Source organism: Sorex araneus, chromosome 3 (genome assembly GCF_027595985.1).
Source record: "Sorex araneus isolate mSorAra2 chromosome 3, mSorAra2.pri, whole genome shotgun sequence".
Classification (NCBI taxonomy): domain Eukaryota; kingdom Metazoa; phylum Chordata; class Mammalia; order Eulipotyphla; family Soricidae; genus Sorex; species Sorex araneus.
This window is the reverse complement of record NC_073304.1, coordinates 95,171,146-95,189,919: the sequence shown is the minus strand read 5'-3', so window position 1 is coordinate 95,189,919 and position 18,774 is coordinate 95,171,146. Positions and strand designations below refer to the sequence as shown.

Sequence of the window (18,774 nt, the reverse complement as noted above, 5' to 3'; positions counted from 1 at the left end):
TATTTTATTTAATCTTCAGAGCTACATTCTGAGATGGGTTTTGTTGTTGTTGTTAAACAGGTAAAAAAAGCCAAGGACAGAAACGTGTTTTAGGTTTTCTAGATAGTAAACAACTAAATTAAAGTCTTTTCTGTTTGGGGACTACTCCTGGCAGTGTTTAGGATCAAGCCTGAGCCTCCGGCGTGCAGAGAAGGCTTGCACACTAGTCGTCTGAGCTCGCTCCTGGCCCCTGGAATCAGTACCCCTAGTATAGTGGGTAGGGAACTGGCCTTGCCAGCAGCCAGTTCGGGGTGACTCCCTGGCGCCCCGTGTAGCCCTCCAAGGGGGTCCCTTTCCCCCAATGATCCCTGTGCTCAGCCAGGAGTAAGCCCTGGGCACCGCTGGGTGTGGCTCAAAAACAGAAACAACAACAAAACCCACAATTTGTTCTCTCTCCTCTCCGTCTCCCGGGGTCACTTACATATGCAGTGGTGCACTCTGCCACTGAGCTCCCTTCCTGTCCCAGTCTGCTCTCCAGCTACTGCGCGTCCCTCAGTGAACTTAAAGATTTCTTCCTGGGGCTTGAGCGGTGTTACGGCACATGCCTGAGTTCTATCCCCGGCACTCCATGATCTCTCCATGCACCGCTGGGTTTGGCGCAGGTTGGTCTTTAGGCCCCACACCTGCTCTGTAGGACAAGCGTCGCAGCCCTGGCCTTCCTGTCCCTCAGTCCCTCTTGGGGTGGCCATCTTTTTTTAAAAAAGAAAAAAAAATGTTTGCAGGGCTAACACTCTGTGACTGTAATTTGCTTAGAGCTGTCTCCTTTAGACAGTTTTAGATTTATGTTTATAGAGTGCCACCTCTTGGTAAATTTTGGTAATGCATCTTAGCAAAGGAAGGAAGGGAGAAATAGATCATTAGGAATTTATATGTGTATTTATAATCCAGGGTGCATCTGTGATAGGGTAACTGGCAGCAGAGTAGAAATATAAAACTTTCAAAAATGTAAAAAATAAGTGTTTTTGAAGGATTTGCAAGTTTTTTGTTTGGGGGCCACACCTAGCTCTGTTTGGGGATCTCTCCTGCAGTACTGAAGATTGAAGCTGGGCCTCCTGCATGCAGAGCATGGACTCAGCCTGTTGCAGAGTCTCAGCAGCCCAGAGTTATAGTTAAGGAGCCTGGGTAGAAGATTTATCAGATGCGTCATGTCCCTCTCTAGTAGAACAAATGAAGGGCCCAAAGAATGCTGGGGTTTGGAATACATTTACAGATGGCTGTGACACCTCAAGAAACTGCCCAGCTAAAGTAGGCTGCTGTAAGAGAGAGTCTTGAAACATTAATGCCTTTGTATGTCTGTAGTCAAAAAATTTTTTCATCGTTGTTTTTGTTTTAAGGTCACACACTGCGGAGCTCATGGCTTGTTTCTGGCTCTTCACCTCAGGATGCTTGGGACCATATGGGGTGCTGGGATCGAGCCCTGATCAGTCTCATGCAAGACAAACACTGTACCTGCTATACCGTGGCTCCGTCCCCTCAGCATCCTTTATAAGTGAACAGAAAGCCCCCTCCCCTACCTCCAGTTACACCTGAGGCTATTGCCACCTGCCTGGGCTTGTTCCGCTGTGGGGGGCTGAGGCAGTATTGCCTCTTTGGGAGAGACTGGTTAAGGGGGGGAAAGGTGTTCCGTTGGACCCTGATAGTTTCATGCCATGGGAAGCAAGTGTAGGAGAGAACTTGAAGCAAAGAAACGAGAACTGTGTTAATTACTTGTAGTTTAAAAATTTCGTAATTAAAAATGAAATATAATCTGTTTGCATGAATTTGGAAGTCCTTTGTTGCTTCATTTCTTCCTCTCCAGGACCGCATTGCTTCTTCCTAGAAGACTGGCTCTAGCTTGCCTTTTCTTTTCTTTTTTTCTTTTTCTTTTTTTTTTTTGAAGTAAACAGATTTTATTTATTTAGGTTTCTGAGGAAGGGATAAGTGGGAGAGAGAATAGTAAGAATAATGCGCTCAAGAGAGAACGCGGGCTTCTCCAAGGGTGGAGAGAGCTCTACACACATCCTAGCACTGGACACGAAAGCATGAAAGTACACATCTCAAGGGGGGAGATGCGGGCGACACATGTGCTTGGGCACCACATGTGCTCGGCCACGTGGGCACAGGCAGCACATGGGCTCAGGCAGCATATGCGCATTGCCTTTTCTTTTCTTCCTTTCAGATTAACCTTCCTAAAAAGAGCACTGGTCATTTCTTACTAAACTGTTACTAAGGGCAGTTTTCTTCCCCCTTAAATAAAAGTGTCAGTGAAAATATTATGTACAGGTGACAGAAAGACACAAACTTCTGAAAAGCGTGTGCCATGTCTCATTTGATCCCCACCCCACTGTGAGGAGCTGTGGTTACCTTTGCTTCTCAGGCTTTTGTTGAGGAACTGGGGAGGGAAAATAGGAAAAACTAACCACTGCTTAGCAGGAGTTAGTCTCTGAGAAGATATGCCAGGTCTACTATTCTCTTTGGTTTCTTTTCAGGTTTTGGAAAATTTTACAAGGTGGTCACATAGAAATTCTTCTTTTGAAGGCAACTATTGTATTTATTGGTTTCAGAAAAGCTCTAAGAAAATGGGCTGATTTAAAGTTACTGTCCAGGGCTATGGGTAGGGTGCTTGCCTTGCATGTGGCTGACTTGGGTTCATCCCACGGCCCCATATGGTCCCCCAAGCCCTGCCCGGAGTGATTCTTGAGTGAAGAGCCAGGAGTGAGCCCTGAGGTCTGTTTGGTGTGCCCAAACAACAGACAAAAAACTGTCTTCTGTAAAGCTGTCTCATCAGTAGAATTGTGATCTAAAGGTGTGGATGCAGGAGGGGGTGGGCAGAGGGTCTCAGTAATGGCAGGAGGACCCATGTACTCAGCATTGCACATATAACACATATAAAACAATATTCCTGTATCTGTATCACTGTCATCCCATTGTTTATCGGTTTACTTGAGTGAGTGCCCCAGTAACGTCTCCAGTCATCCCAGCCCTGAGATTTTAGCAGCCTCTCCTTACTCGTTTTCCCAATGATTGGAGGCTTTTTCAGGGTCAGGGGAATGAGACCTGTTATTGTTACTGTATTTGTATTTGTATATCAGATACGCCATGAGGAGCTTGCAGGCAGGATACTCTTGGTAGCTTGCCGGGCTCTCATACATATATATATATGTATATATATATACATATATATATATATATTTCCCTTTATGATGATGTGTCGCACGGCCCAGGAATATGTTCACTCATGCGTGAGGCCCGGCCCGAGCATGTGGAAGGCCTTCAAATGCCTGCCTTGCACACGTATGGTGGCAAGTTTAGTCCCAATGTCTCCTGTGCCCCATCCCAGCAGCTGTCCTGGTTGCTCTGCTTAGCCATGGTCTTTGTCACTGCACATTTCTTGGGGCTGCCTGTGGCATCAGGTGTGTGAGCACCACAGCAGAAGTCTCCAACCCCCAGAAGGCACTGTAGCCAAAGATCTTGCGAGAACATGTGACCGTGAGCGAGCTTGTGTTTGGGCACCATGATGCCCCCTCACGAGCCCTCCAAGCAGAACTTGCTTTCTGCAGCTAACAGTGCAAGTACATCTATGGGCACAGCCAAAGTCGTGTAAGCCCTGGTGAGCACTACATCTGATCTACATCTCCCAGCAGGTGCTGCAGCTAAATACGTGGGAGAATGCCCGGCAAGCACTTATTGGGCTCGAGTCAGTGTAGCGTCAGTGTAGCGTCTCCAGAAGAAGGCGGGGGAGCGGGGAACAGAGGAAGACAGGAATTCCTACGAAGCACATCATTCCTGGACCCACCCAGTGGTAGAATTCACGCTTTTGTGTGTTTGAGGCCCTGGGTTCAGTTCCCCAGCTCCATAGATGTGCACTCTCAAACGCAGCAAATACAGCAATGCGTGTTATTATTTAGGGGGGAGGGGTGTGGAGGGGATTGAAACAAACCAGGTGGTGCTTAAGGGACAGCTTCTGACTCTATGCTCAGGGGTCACTCCTAATTGTACTTAGGGCACCATGTGGTGTTGGGGATCAATTCAAGGCCTTCAACATGCATATTTGGGGGTTTTGTTTTTATTTTACTGGGGGAGGTATTGGGTCACACCCAGCCCTGCTTAGGACTTACTGGCGGTGCCTTCATGGAGGGCTCAGGGGACCATATCAGGTTTCGGGAATAGATGCATGCAAGGTGGACACCCTGCTTTACTGTACTATTGCTCTGGCCCTGGCCCCCAGCCCTCAGCATGCAATGCCTGTGCTTCAGCTCATTGAGCAATATCTCTCTGTCCTGAAGTGCCTATTTAAATTTTTCTTAGAAGTCAGGTAGAGACAATTAGCTGTGCAACTTTCAATGTTCACTTTTTGTGTCCCACTTTTTGCAGCCATAATCTGGGGATGCTGTCTGTTTTTAGGGTTAGTTACTGTAATGAGGATTGCTATCAGCATAGAATGAGATCATGCATCAGGGGTCACTCCTGACTCTGCACTAAGGAACTACCCCTGGTGGTGCTCAGGGGACCATATAGGATACTGGGAATCGAACCCGGGTTGGCCATGTGCAAGGCAAACGCCCTACCCGCTGTGCTATTACTCCAGCCCCGAGATCATGCGTCTTAAATCTTTGGAGCATTATCTGACATGCACATCATTTACTAAGTAAAGTTGCCTTTTACTAAGTGTTCTCTGAGCAAAAGATTTACAAAGGATACAATGTCAGCAGCCTTTGGACAACTTTTTAAGAATGTGACCTTTCGGTAAATTGCATTGTGTAATGGGAAATTATAGATAATAACTTTGTGTTTCTCTTTGTGTGGTAATTTTGTAACCATTGTATATCCATTGTATAACCATTGTACAGTTTTGCATGTCCATTGTGTGATTTGGGAACTTGAGTCTGAGGTTATTAAGCTGGTTGCTTCATGGTTGATACCCAGTGTCCAGTTTTTCTGCAGAAGAGGGGTTTTAGTTGGTGCTGTCTGTTGGCACATGGTGACCCTGGCGATGTTTTTAGGTCACAGGTGTGACCTCCCTGACAATCCTATCGGTAGCACAGCTAGAAGTGCACCTTGTACACATTGACCTTGGTTGTAAGTAAGCAGTTTATAAACAGTGACTGTCTCCTGGGAAGTTAGATTTGGAAACTGTACCTACAATCTCAAATTGTTTGTAAGTACAGAGCATAATACAACACCAGTTTTGGACTGTTATACCTCTAACGTATACTAAATTTAGCTGTATTTTTAAAATGTCCCCCCTTTTTTTTTTTTTTTTTTTGCTTTTTGGGTCACACCCGGCAATGCACAGGGGTTACTCCTTCCTGGCTCTGCACTCAGGAATCACCTCTGGCGGTGCTCAGGGGACCATATGGCATGCTGGGATTCGAACCTGGGTCGGCCGCGTGCAAGGCAAACGCCCTACCCGCTGTGCTATTCCTCCAGCCCCAAAAATGTCCCCCTTTAAAAAAAAAAAATTCACGTTGTAAAAATATGAGACTTTAGGTGGAGGATGGTGTTCCTGGCACTGAGATCCTGGAAGTAATCACCCGCCCTTTGCCATACCCAGGTCTCAAGGCTTGACATCCCCACCCTCCAGGAAAGGAGAAAACTTAATCAGGAACTTTTGAAAGACACGCATTTCCCTTGATAATGCTCTGCCAACAAAACTTAACCTGCGTGGAAAGCCCCTAGTGAGCACTTTGGAAAAACCCTGTAAAACCAACTTTGAAAAGCAAGCAGTGTGCATTCCTTTCAGGAACGGCTCATCTGCTCACCTGGGATGTGTAATTCCTTTCGTTTCTTTGTGGGGTTGCTGTCTCTTGGCTCCTACTTCCTCAGGAGCTGTTAAGCTTCACTGTCTGTCTTACCCAGTCACTCCTTTCTGCCATGGAAAGACCAAACCCTGAACTGGGGTGAGATTGTTGCCTTGCCTCAGACATCACCCCCAAATAAAAGTTTCATCAATACTATCAAAGCGTGGATTTCTTTGTAAAATATGCTTTGGATTTTGTGTGTGTGTGTGTGTGTGTGTGTGTGTGTGTGTGTGCGCGCGCGCGTGCACGCACTTAAGACCTGTCGGTGTTTTTCATCAGTTCTTTGGGATATTGTCCTTCCTGTCCCTTTGAAGATTGTTCTCGTCCATTCTTCTCATTTTCTGGAACTCTTATTAAAGAGTTTTTAACTACACATTCTGTTTTGCTCATCTCTTTTAAGATTTTAAATGTTCTCTAATTTAAAAAAACCTAAAAATTAGAATAATTTTACAGATCTGACTGGCTTTTTAAAAGTGGTTATGAATGTCACCTAACAGGTAGAAGGGCACAGCCAGGGTCTTGCACAAGTTTGAAGGTTTTTGTTGTCTGAAAGGGTGGGAAGAGACTGCTTGAAAAATAAGTTTTTCTCAGGGGAAGAGAGTTTGTCATGCAGATTATCCCTCTCCTGCTAATCAGGAAACAGATTTGGGTTTAGGTTCTTAAAACTGCTCTTGGTTACACATTTATTGTCTTGGATGGGGGGGGGGGGAAGTGCCAAGAATGTGGCTGTTTTATGCCTGTTTTTTCTATTTTTAACCCTTAGCTAAAGGTCTTCTTTTAAAGGGCTTTTTATTTGTGTTGGCATAATGTACAAATTGGATGGCATTTAATAAATTCCCCTTTGAAGCCACATTAGCAATTTAAAAATAATCCTATCACCACTCACCTGGAACTAGTTCTGCTGTTTATCCCTGCTCTTACTCTCAGCCCCGGGGAATAAACTCATTGTTTCTATGACTTCTGCCTGTTGTTGAGATTTCCAAGTATACACTCAGTTACCAGACTGGAGGAAGGCGGTCAGGGAACCTAGTTTGGATCTGAAAAGGTGTTATCTATCCTGTCCTGCCCCTTTCTCACTCAAGACTTAAGATCTCTCCAAGGGGCTTGAGAGGTACACCACGGGCTGGACTCTTGCTTGCTAGTGGAGTATGTGGGTGTGGGCCCCCCCCACACACACACAAACGAAGAGTCCCAGCCCAGAAGACCCATTCCGGAGTCAGGGAGCAGAGAGATAAGAGGCCACTCTTGTCTGTCAGCTCTGGTCTCCTAGACACCGCCAGAGCACTGAGTCAGGAGTAAGGACTATAAGGAGACAGTTCAGGAACTGGTGCCCTGATAAGACTGAAGGATGGTCTGAGTTCAGAGTCCTGGCCTTTGCCCCAGTCAAGACAGCTTGGGAGAGGCCTGTGTAGAATCAGCTTCTCAGGCAACACCCTGCAGCTCCATTCTGGAAGCGGGTGATCGCTGTCCACGGCTCTCCACTCTGGAGTGGTCTGTTTAGACTTGAGAATTCCCTTTCCTTTGGCGGCTTTGGTGGTGCGATGGATGGTTTGTTTCTGGGTGGTTTTCTTTCTTTTTTTTAATTTTTATTATATCACCATGTGGAAAGTTACAAAGTTTTCAGGTTTATGTCTCAGTTATACAATATTCAAACACCATCCCTTCACCAGTGCCCATATTCCACCACCAAAATCCCCAGTATGCCCCCCCGCCACCGCCCCCCCCAACTGTGTAACTGATGAATTTCACTTCATTTTCTCTCTACCTTGATTACATTCCATATTGCAAAACAAAACTCACTATTGTTGTTGGAGTTTCCCCCCAAGGAAGACAGCCCTACTAAGGAAGCATTTGATAATTGGTTTGTCATTAAAAGATTGTATGTTTTCAGTTTTTAGAAAAGGTCTCGCAGCCGCTAACGCCGCTAACACATCCGGCCGCGCGGCTCGGATGTGTTCCAGTCCCGCAACTCGGAGCCGTGTTAGTTGCTGCTCAGTGTCGCCAGGGCTCCATCCGGAGAAGGTGTACCAGCTGTACCTCCTCCGTCTGGATCCCTGGTGTTGTTGGCCCGGATTCGGGTCTGGAGCATTTCTCCGGCCGCGTTGCTTAATTTCTGGGTGGTTTTCTCAGCAGTGCTGGTGAGGCAGGTGGGCAGGGACCAGCCCTGGGCCCTGTGCTTTCCAGGTGTGTGCCCCCACCTTAGGGATGTGCTTCGGCACCACGTTTTTCAGGCTTCTCCTTTCTTTCTCCTTCCACATTCTCTCTCAAGAAAACAGTTTTCCGAATCTTACCTGCATACTGTAGAGAATCTACAGTGAAAAGAGAAAGACCCGTGATGGGTGGAGACTGGGCCTGACTTCCTAAGCACCCACAGCTCCTGAAATCCAGCTGCTGTCCCTGTCCTGCAGCTCAGGTGCATCTCAGGGCCAGTTTGGTGCATGACTGCACCTGCGCCCTGCTGCGGACGACCATATGCAGACTGCCACCAGTCATAATGTCCTGGCACGTTACAAACAAAGTCAACATAATAAAAGTCAATAACATTAAAAAAACAAGCAGGGGGGCCAGGGAGAGGGCAGATGTGAGTTTGAATTTTTAATTTCATTCTGGTGGTGCGAGGGATTGAACTGCCAGGTCCTCACACATGTGAGGTATTCTGTTGAGAACATCCCTGACCTCTTATTTTTAAGAGCTAAATTGATAGAATGCCATTCTTATCGCTGGAGCGATAGCACAGTGGGTAGGGCATTTGCCTTGCACGCGACCGACCCAGGTTTGATTCCTCCATCCCTCTCGGAGAGCCCAGCAAGCTGCCGAGAGTATACCGCCCGCACGGCAGAGCCTGGCAAGCTCCTCGTGGCATATTTGATATGCCAAAAACAGTCACTTGGAGACGTTACTGGTGTCCGCTCGAGCAAATTGGTGAGCAGAGGGGGGGATGACAGTGATACCATTTTATGGAAGTTTTATTTTGCTGGCTTTTAAGAAGGATGCTTCATACTTAGCTGGCAGGGGAGATACCATGAGGGTGGTTTTCGCAAGACGAGGCTTATGCATTGCACTCCAGATGTACTGACCTCTGCAATTTCCCCAAACATGGGAAACTTGTCTGGATAATTTGTGATGGGGGGCTGGAATTGCATTCACGTTCTCTCCAGGGGGGCCTGAGGAGGGGGAGATGGGGAGAAAAAATATGCTTCTTTGAATGGTCCATCAGCTACAAGTCTTTGTGGGAACATGCTTTCGTTTTTCTTGGAGATGCTCAAGTGCAGAATTGCCTGGGTCATATATTGCTTAACTTTTTAATGAACAGCTAGGCTTGTCCATCCAAAGTGCTTGTACTGTTGTTCTGTACTCCTACCAAGGAGCGGAGTTCCACTTGATACATCCTTGCCAGTATTTGGTATTGTCAATACTTGGTATTGTCAGCCTTTGATTTTTGTCCTAGTAGTTTTGAAGTGGTATGTGCTTGTCGGTTTTAGATTTGTATTTCCCTAAAGACAAAGTTTGTGGAATTTAGAGTCTCTTCATATGCTTAGTACTATTTTTTTTAAGTGTGTCCTCTTGCTGAAAAGTCAGTGTTTTGCCCATTTGCTGATTGGACTTATATATATATATTTAATTTATTTTGGTTTGATGGCCATACCTTGCAGTGCTTCAGGCTGATTCCTGCCTCTGCACTCAGGGAGTCATTCCTGGCAGGGCCTGGGAGACCATATGAGTTGCTGGGGATCGACCCAGGTTGGCCACATACCTTCTGTACTGTCAATCCAGACCCTTATTTAATATTTTTTTTCAGGTATTGAGTTTTCAGAGTTCTTTATTCTTGAGCTCTTTGAGCCATCTAACCAGTCCCTCCACTGTATTATTAATTAACAGATTTGTTCATGCTGTGCTTACTGTATGCCCACCCTTAATTTATATTGTAGACTTTAGGTGTATGTTTGTGAGCTGCAGGTGATTTTATCAACTAGAATCCAGTTTGATCCTCAGTACTGTGTACTTCTGCCCCCAGAAGAAACTATATCCTTGATACTAGAATAGTCTTAGTGCTGTTTAATGCATATATAGCCCCACCACTTTAGTAGGTTTCTTGAATACATTAAATATGTAATTTTAATACCTGATTTTGAAACACGGTGGGGCTAGACTTACTCTCTCACCCCAATCAAGAAAGAAGTCCAATCTGAAAATTTCCCTAATCTATGTACCTGAGGGCTGAATAAGGCCCTAACTCCAAATTCTTCGGGACAAATTTATCTGGCCTTTGATAGCATATCCCCACCTCTGCTCCCCACAGAGGGAAATTCCTCATCCTTGCTCAGTATTAAGCAACTTGCTCACTATGAATTCCTGGGGTGGCAGTGATCAAGCACTCTGCCTTCTTGGTGGCATTGTGGACACCTACAGAGCATGTGGAGTTGTGGTCTTGCTCTGTGCCAGTCTTCAGAACCCTGTGTAGTAGACATCTGCTAGTACAGACCAGTGAACTCTGCACAGTTCTTGGAATTGAGTGCAGCATTTCCTGGCAGTGGTGAAGAAAGCTGCCCATTTGGACAAAAGCTTTTGAATTTTTTCTAGTTTAAAAATCCTCAGTCTGGGGCTGGAGTAATAGCACAGAGGGTAGGGCGTTTGCCTTGCACGTGACCGACCCGGGTTCGATTCCCAGCATCCCATGTGGACCCCTGAGCATCGCTGGGTGTGACCCAAAAAGCAAAAATAAATAAATAAGTAAATAAAAATCCTCAGTCCTCCTCTCTTTGGGGAGCAGCTAAGGCACACTGCCCTCTCCTCCGTCCCCCCCCACACCCCCCTGCATGTCTGTAAGCTTGCAGTCAGCATGGCCCAAATCTCTCCTTGGCCTTGCATCAATTTCTGTTTGTTTTGAGAACCAAAGATTCCTGGAATCGAAAACAGTTTTGGTGAAATTCTTACCATAACCTGGAGTGAGCTGCTAATTGCTATTTGGTGCTGGATAGCTCTCTGGATGAGATTTCAAACGAAGTCTGTCCTGAATGGTTGCCCATATGATAAAGCCCGGAGAGAGCAGAGAGCTACTAGTCAGTCATGCTTGCCCCACCCCCCCCACTGCCCCTCCCCTTTGGTCTCCCCAGGGAAGTTTTGGGGTTAGATCGATAAAAAGTCCCCCAGTAGCATCTGTACTAGTGCCACAAGGCAGCCCTCGAAACCCCTTTAAGTTCCACTTGATTTGATCCCACCTGAGATTGGGTGGGGTGGGGGTGGGGGGCATGGGGCAGAGGTTGTGGTCTCGTGCTGGAGCCAGGGATTGCTGTTTCATGACTGACTAGGTCTTCCAGGTTCATCATTTCAGTACGAGACAAGTGGAAAAGCCCATGACTTTTACTTTATGGGCTTCTCCAGAGGGGAGAAAGCCCATGAACTGAAAGAAAGGAATTATATACCTTAAGTTGAGATGAGAATGAGCTCACGAAGTCTCGGATTTGGTTCTGGAGGGTTTTCCCAGCCTCCCCACATATGAGGCTTTCTATGTAGAGTTTATTGCTAGTATATTGTCAACCTTGAGTGAGCTTTTGGTGGTCTTTACGTTCTTCCTGGCCTTTTTTGTTCTTGCTGCAATTTCTGCCCTCCTGAGGGCATCCAGCCTTCTCTGGGCCTGCATTGGCATCCGTGAGTCATATCAGACGTCAGTTTGTTCCCGGGGGGCTCTGTTTTCATGCTTTTGGGCTACTTCTGGTGACCAGAGTAGCTTTCATAGATCACATCTTGGTCTTATTCCAAAGATTCTCGTTGTCCCTGGACTTGCCCTGTTTAGCTGCCTGATTTTTCTAAAAGAAGAGACCTGCTTGTTTTTTTTTTTTGGGGGGGGGTATACCCAATGTTTTAAATTTTTATTTGCGTGTGTTTGGGGGAGACAGGGTAGTCTTAGAATTAATGCTCTAAGATCTGTTGATATTGAGGTTCAAACGTGGCTCCTACTCAGGTTCTTGTGCATGCAAGGGTAAATCCTGCACTTAAATAATAGTGCAATAAAATTTCCTGAGTCTGAAGCAGTGCATTGGCATTGGGAGATTTGTAGATTTGTATACATTTCTGATAGTAATGTATTAGGCCAGTACAAGCAAATAATCCCCCCCCTCCAACCAGTTACAAAACAGTTGCATGAATAAATCTCTCTTCAGTTATAGATGCTCTACTTGGTTGCAGGATTATTGTTGTGAAATGGGAAAACGGGCCAGAATAGGGAAACATTTTACCAGCAGCTTAACATGGAAATGATCAGATATTTTGGTTCTCAGGACTATTCTGTAAATATGATCCTGAGATCATTGCGCTAGATCTCAGATGTTTGTCCAGAGAACAAGGAAATACACTAGGTAGTGTTTCAACAAAAGAAGTAGATGAGGTTCGAGGTTTGAATCTCTGACATTTTGCACTCTGTTACAGTATGTAGGGAAGATGTGGGAGTTTTTCTCCTCCATCACCAAGTTGTCCTCTGACTCTAGTTGAATATCCAAACTATTCAGTGAGAGATTCCCCTTTGCCTCATTTCACATGCTAGTCAGATATCCTGTTCCCCCAAACCCCCCCCCCCACACACACACCCCTTTTGCTGCTGTCTGGCGGTAGTCTGGAGGTTCCTGCTACTGGGTTGATTAAATTTGTTGGTGGCATACAGTTTAGGAAACCAATACTTCTTCTTACAAAGGTCACTAACATGTTGATATGGTGGAGATCTGGTGCCTAGCCAGAGGGTGGGAAGTCTGCCTCTGGTTCTGAGCCAAGCCAGTTAAGCTGGAGATTAATTTCACCTGAAAGGGTGGAGGTCAGCAGAGGAATTTTTAGTTGACTTTTACATGATCCATTTCCAAGGATCACATCAGTCCTGTTGAGATTTTGGGTTCACAGCGGGGAATCTCAAACTTGGTTTTCCACTCCTGGGTATTTATTTGACCCAAGCAGTATCTGCACAGCACTGTTAACTCTAATGTCACATTTAATGTAATGGAACACACTAGACTTGAATGGTTCTAATCTTCCTGGTATTCTTCTATCAGAAGCATTTAGTGTGTAGCAAATAATCTAGTGAATTAAAAATTTTCCTTTTGTTGTAAATGAGTTTGCTTATAATCCGTCTTTTAAAATTTTTGTTTCAGTCCCAGAAATCCTGGATAGAAAATACTTTGACCAAGAGGGAATGTGTATATATTATACCAAGTTCCAAAGACCCTCACAGGTAAGCACGCACTTTTGTTTCTTCTGGACTTTTTTTCTAGGCATTTCTAGATAAATTATATCTACTGCTAGACAATAGATATTTCTAGATAATATGTATTTCTAATAGATATTTCTAGATAATAGATATTCTAGGTAATATATATTTAATTCTGTATATTTCTAGTTAAAAGGGCCGCTTATTCAAACAAGATTATATTAATTGTAATTACTGTTAGTGTTTGTTCTTTTTATGAGTTCAGAAAGAGCTTTACCGGTAATGTGTTGGCAGGTTGGAAGATGTTGGACTCATGTTCCTCAAAGTAGGTCACAAGACAGGGCTTTTATGTAAGAGTAAGAAAGCAGGAAGGCATATTGTTTTGCAAAGGTGAATTACAAGTTGGTGGCACCAGGATGACCAGATCAGCTGATCTGAGGCACAGTTCCAATGTAACTGCAAATAAAGATTTCTGAATGAGGTTTTCTTTCTCTCATCTTTTGGAGAAAGGTAAAAGAAACATTCTCGACACTTTCAGCCATTCCTAACCAGACAGAGTTCTTGGTTTCTACTATTGAATTCAACTCCTCATTTCTTGTTTCAGTCTTCACTGTCACTTTTTCCTTCAATTTTCATGAAATTTAGGTTGTTGAATCAAATCTACTTCATGCTGAAATAATCCTTTTACTTTTGTGTTTGGATTGGAGCTATAGCATAGTGAGTAGGGCATTTGCCTTGCACGCGGCGGCCAACCCGGATTCAGTTCCTCTGTCCCTCTCGGAGAACCTGGCAAGCTACCAAGAGTATTCTGCCCGCACGACAGAGCCTGGCAAGCTCCCTGTGGCATATTCAATATGCCAAAAACAGTAACAACAAGTCTCACAATGGAGACGTTACTGGTGCCCGCTCGAGCAAATTGATGAGCAATGGGATGACAGTGATACACGATCTGTGATATCAGTTGAAAAGTTAAGCTAAAGTATAAGCTTTAATTTTGATACTGTCAATTGTATCTAAGGGAAATATGTGTATTATTATGTTTACTTTTATTAAAAATGTAAATTTGTGCTGAACTAGCGGAAAGAACTGAAACACCTGCTTTGCATGTGAGGATCCCAGTTTAATCCAGCACCACATGGTCCCACAGTACCACTGGGTGTGGCTCTGAAACAAAAATAAATAGAAACTTAAATTTTTCCTTTGTGTTTATACAGTTTAGACTAAAATTTTTCTTTGAAATTTTACTTTTTCTTTTTATCTTTTTTTTTTTTTTTTAATAGATGCCTTCCAGGATGTCAGATTTGTCAGCAGCTTGTCAGGTAAGTTGAGTAACATCATTCTGTTGCACAAATTAAAAAAAAAAAATCTAATAAAATTAATCTATTAGAAACATCAATTAAAACAGTGGCAAAGGCAGGAGAAATAGTGCAAATGTTAAGGCACTTGGCTTGCATGAGCCTGACCTGGGTTCGAACAGTGCACATGGTTGGTCCCCCTAGCACTGCTGAGAATGACCCCTGAACACAGAGCCAGGAATGAGCACTGAGCATCATGGAGTATGGCTCAGAAACCAAAAAGAGGAAAAGGTGGGGAGGCAGCTGGAATTTGGAGGCTGTTAAATTTAAAGTCTACTTCTTGAAATGCAGGTGAAACCAGCTGAGCGGTGTTGTGTGAGTTTGTGAATTTGCTAGGAAAGGGATTTAAGGCAGAGAGAATTGAATGTGGGAAGGCCTGACACTGCAGGAGGTGGCCCTGGTTCTGTCAGACCATGTTCATTTTTTACCAGAGACTGTAGAAGACCAGTATTGCTATGGCTACATGGTTCTGATTTAACGCAGCGATGCTGGAATCACAAGTTGTGTTAACTAAGCCACATCTAAGTGTAAGTGGTGGTGCATGTCAGCATCAGCACCTGCCAGCACCAGTGGTTATCGTGAGGAAGAGAGGTAGACATATTCATGGGATTAATGTGATAAACTCAGTTGGACATGGTGATTTGTGGAAAAAGAGAAATCTTAAATGTACTTAAATTTCTTATGTCATTAAGTAAATAACCATGTCCAGGAAAATGAGGTAAAATATAGGAGGAAGATAAGAAGTTGGTAGACTAGAAACAAAAATGTATATAGGATAATGAATGAATTTGTTTTAGTATAGTGAGTTGTTTGCAGTCCTCTTCATTCTTTCCTCTAGATGGGAAATTTTATTTCCTCTTTTTATCTAACTGCATTTGGTTTCATTTAAATTTGGTATTTACTGCATTTGTTTTAGTACAGATTTATTGGAGATGAAACTTCTCAGCTTGGTTGATCTGAAAATGTTTATTTTACTCCAATAATTTTTTGGCATTAAAAACTTTATGTATGTATTTTTTAATCAAGATGCTATGATTTACAAAGGTGTTCATAATAGAATTGTTTCAGACATACAATGTTGCAACACCAGTGCCAGCACCACTGTCCCCAGGTCCCTGCCATTCCCCCAGCCTGACCCCTGGTAGGCATATAACAAATTTAAATTTGTTAATTTTTTTTTCTTCTTGAATCTCCATGAATTTCAAAGTTTTCAAAGTTAGAGTTACTCGTGATTGAGTTTCAGATGTACAATCACATTCCCTTCACCAGTGACCACTCCTCTCCACCACTGTCCCCAGATCCTTCCCTCCCTGCCGCCGAGGCAGGCACTTTTGACCTCCTTTCCATCTCCTCTGGAGTACTTCACTCTAGCAAGGCCATATCTTATTGGAGGAGTCTTTCTCGTCCCTGGAACCAGGCTTGCCCCTCGAAGCACTGTCAGGAGGAAGATCTGATTTTCTTTCTGCTTGTTGTGAGTTATTTCGCCTCTCTCGCTGAACTTAGCACAGTCACAGAGGATCAGTTCCTAACTTTCAAGCCTTAAAGACTCCAGTGAAGGGAGCACTCACTGTCTTGCATGCTGCACCTCTGCCTGTGGTCAGTGTGTTTGCTGCCGCATCATTCTGCATCTATGTACAGTCATGAGGCAGTTTCGATGTGATTCCCACTGGAGTCGCCCTTCCCAGAGGTTTAGATGAGTCTTATAGATTCTCTCTTGTAATTTAATCTATACTACACAATTTTTTAAAATCTCTTTGTTTTCTTAATTGAATCGCCGTGAGATAGACCATTACAAAGCTCTTCATGATTGGGTTTCAGGCATACGTTGTTCCAACACCCATCTGTTCACCAGGGTACATTTCCCACCACCAATGTCCTCAGTTTCTCTCCCACCACCTTCCTCCGTAATGTGCTGTGGGTGGTGCAGACTGGCCGCAGGAAGAAGTGGTGATTGGGTTGCACCCCCAGCAACTCTCTGCCATGTCCCCATGGTGGAACTGGGGTGCCCACCCCAAGCTCTGGACCAGTGCTCCATAGTGGCATCTAATTGGGCCCGAAGAGCCCTATTCAGTCACTTTAAAACTCGTCTAGCCTTTCCACCCCCCCCCACACACAGCACTGCATGTCACGTCTCCTAAAAATTCCTGTGTGCTATGCTTTTATGTGTTGAGGTATATAGACACACACTATAACTTTTATTCCAAACAGTGTACAATAGCATCTGTAAATTTCGACACTCAAATTCTTCAAATTCTTCAAATTCTTCATTTTGCTATAGGTATTTTCTGGGGAGGGAGGGAGGGAGGGAGGGAGGGAGGAGAGAGAGAGAGAGAGAGAGAGAGAGAGAGAGAGAGAGAGAGAGAGAAAAGAAACTTAGGGGCTACTTCCAGCTACTCGGGGATCACTGCGGCAGGCTGGCAGGGCCCAGGGGTCCGGTCCATAGTGTATCCAAGGGAACTAAATCCAGGTCAGCTAAGTGCAAGGAAGCATCTTACCCACTGCACTATGTCTCTGGCCCCTGTTAACTTTCTTGATCTATAAGTTCAGTTCTTAGGACATGTGATGGTGGGAATTGAGCTGAAGTTTCCCTCATGCAGGGCATGCACTCCAGCCTTTTGGGCTTTCCCGCTGACCCACTTCTTATTACTTTCTTGACAAATTTGGTAAATGGTCTTTTGAAACTCATTTCTTCCCTTTAGGTGTTTTTGTGGTCGCTTGGTCAAGCAGCATGCTTGTTTTACTGCAAGTCTTGCCATGAAATACTCAGATGTGAAATTGGGTGATCATCTTAGTCAGATAGAAGAGTGGTCTGTGGAAAAGCATACAGAACTGAGTCCAACAGATGCTTATGGAATCATAAATTTTCAAGGGGGTTCTCATTCATACAGAGCAAAGGTATGTCTCTTTGAGTTTTTTTTTAACTGATTTTTTTATTACTAAAATTTATTGTGTTGCACTTTGTATAAAACTATCTCAGAAAATTAGTCTCAATTATCTTTTAATGTTTTTCTTTTAAATACATGCAAATACTTGCATAATTTTGAGATCTTAGTGACTTGAACTTTTCATGATTATGGAGTGTTTTATCATTTTCCTTGACAAAATTACTTTTTTCTGAATGCAGTATAGCTGAATTTTCTTTCTTCCTTTTTACTTTTTACCTTTTCTTTGCCTGGTGAAGAAATTTCTCTTTAAGTATAATATGTCTTTCATTTAGTCTACTTTTTTTGACTCCCATTTCCTTTATCTTCTGGATTAAGTATTTGAAATTTTTCCTTGTTAGCCCATGATCTATATTCTTTTCCTGCTCATTAATCTTAGACTAGAAACTAAATTCATTTTGGCTTGTTACTATTATGAATTAGTTCCTTCCCTACTTCTGGGCAACCCTGAGACCCCCTAGAAATACATAACTACATTTATTTCCCTCATGACCATGTAAGTGTGTTGGCACTAATTTTTTCCCTTGCCAAATTACCAAAATCTGGCTATTCATTGGAATTTACCAGATATGCCAACATTGTACCTTTTATGCTTTTCTCCCTGTAAGATAGAAAAAGCAGTTAAAAGGTGGATCTGTCTCATGTTTCCTGTTGTTCCTGGATCCTTTGATTATCCCCCTGTCCACCCATCCTTGCTCTCTGGCACAGCAGGGAGGACATTTGCCTTGCTCACAGCCAACCTGGGTTTGATCCCCAGCATCCCATATGGTCCCCTGAGCACTGCTAGGAGTAATTCCTGAATGCAGAGCCAGGAGTAAGCCCTGAGCATTGCTGGGTGTGGCCCCAAAACAAAACAACCTATTTTTGTGTATTTTCTAAGTCCTCTAGTTACCGAGGGGAAATAATTTTTAATTAGAAAAAAATATTTTTTTTTTGGGAAGTGCCAGGGATCGACCTCTGGTCTCACCAAAGGCAGAATTAATTCATTACTGTTAAAAATGAATTCCTCATTAATTCCTAGCATTTTTGTGCTTAGTGTGGTTTTTTTGGGGGGCCATACCCAAGTGGTGTTTGGGGGCTGCTGCCACAGCTGAGCGTGGGAGTCCTCGGGAGACTGTGGTTTCCAGAACGAAGCTCAGGCCTCCTGCGTGCAGAGCATGCCCTTAGCCTGCTGGGCATAACTGTCCAGCTCTCACATGCTTTTTTTCCCAAGCACTACTTTGTATATATGCCAAAATATAGTCATGAGGTAAAGGCTCAGAACATGGCTCACACAGCTTTGGTACTCTGTACCACATGGCCCCCCAACACTGCTAGGCTAGGTGTGGCCCTCATGCTTCCCAAACACCTCCATACTTCATCTTGCACAGTTTTGGTTTTGTTTTTTAAAGTTGTGCCGACAGATTAGTACAGAACAAATACTGCAAAATAGTCTTTGAAACATTTTTTTCCTTTTTATGGTATTG

The 18,774-nt window shown here is 44.1% G+C and overlaps 1 protein-coding gene and 1 non-coding gene across 5 annotated transcripts in view; both read left to right on the top strand.

The window, feature by feature from the left end:
* Positions 1-18,774, top strand: part of LOC101552909 (transient receptor potential cation channel subfamily M member 7) — a 96,677-nt gene that overhangs the window by 10,718 nt on the left and 67,185 nt on the right. For 3 of the 4 annotated variants that reach the window (XR_008629187.1, XR_008629188.1, XM_055131064.1), the window contains exons 2-4: positions 12,956-13,035; positions 14,292-14,330; positions 17,066-17,261. Coding sequence is in view for 2 of the 4 variants with exons in the window: in XM_055131064.1 (XP_054987039.1) it covers positions 12,956-13,035; positions 14,292-14,330; positions 17,066-17,261 (315 nt within the window). In the remaining 2 variants the exon portion in view is untranslated. The remainder of the gene's footprint in view (positions 1-12,955; positions 13,036-14,291; positions 14,331-17,065; positions 17,262-18,774) is intronic. The other variant, XM_055131065.1, reaches the window with a different exon arrangement.
* Positions 8,817-8,973, top strand: LOC129403709 (U1 spliceosomal RNA). Its single transcript, XR_008629406.1, has one exon. It is a non-coding gene; the product is annotated as a U1 spliceosomal RNA (small nuclear RNA).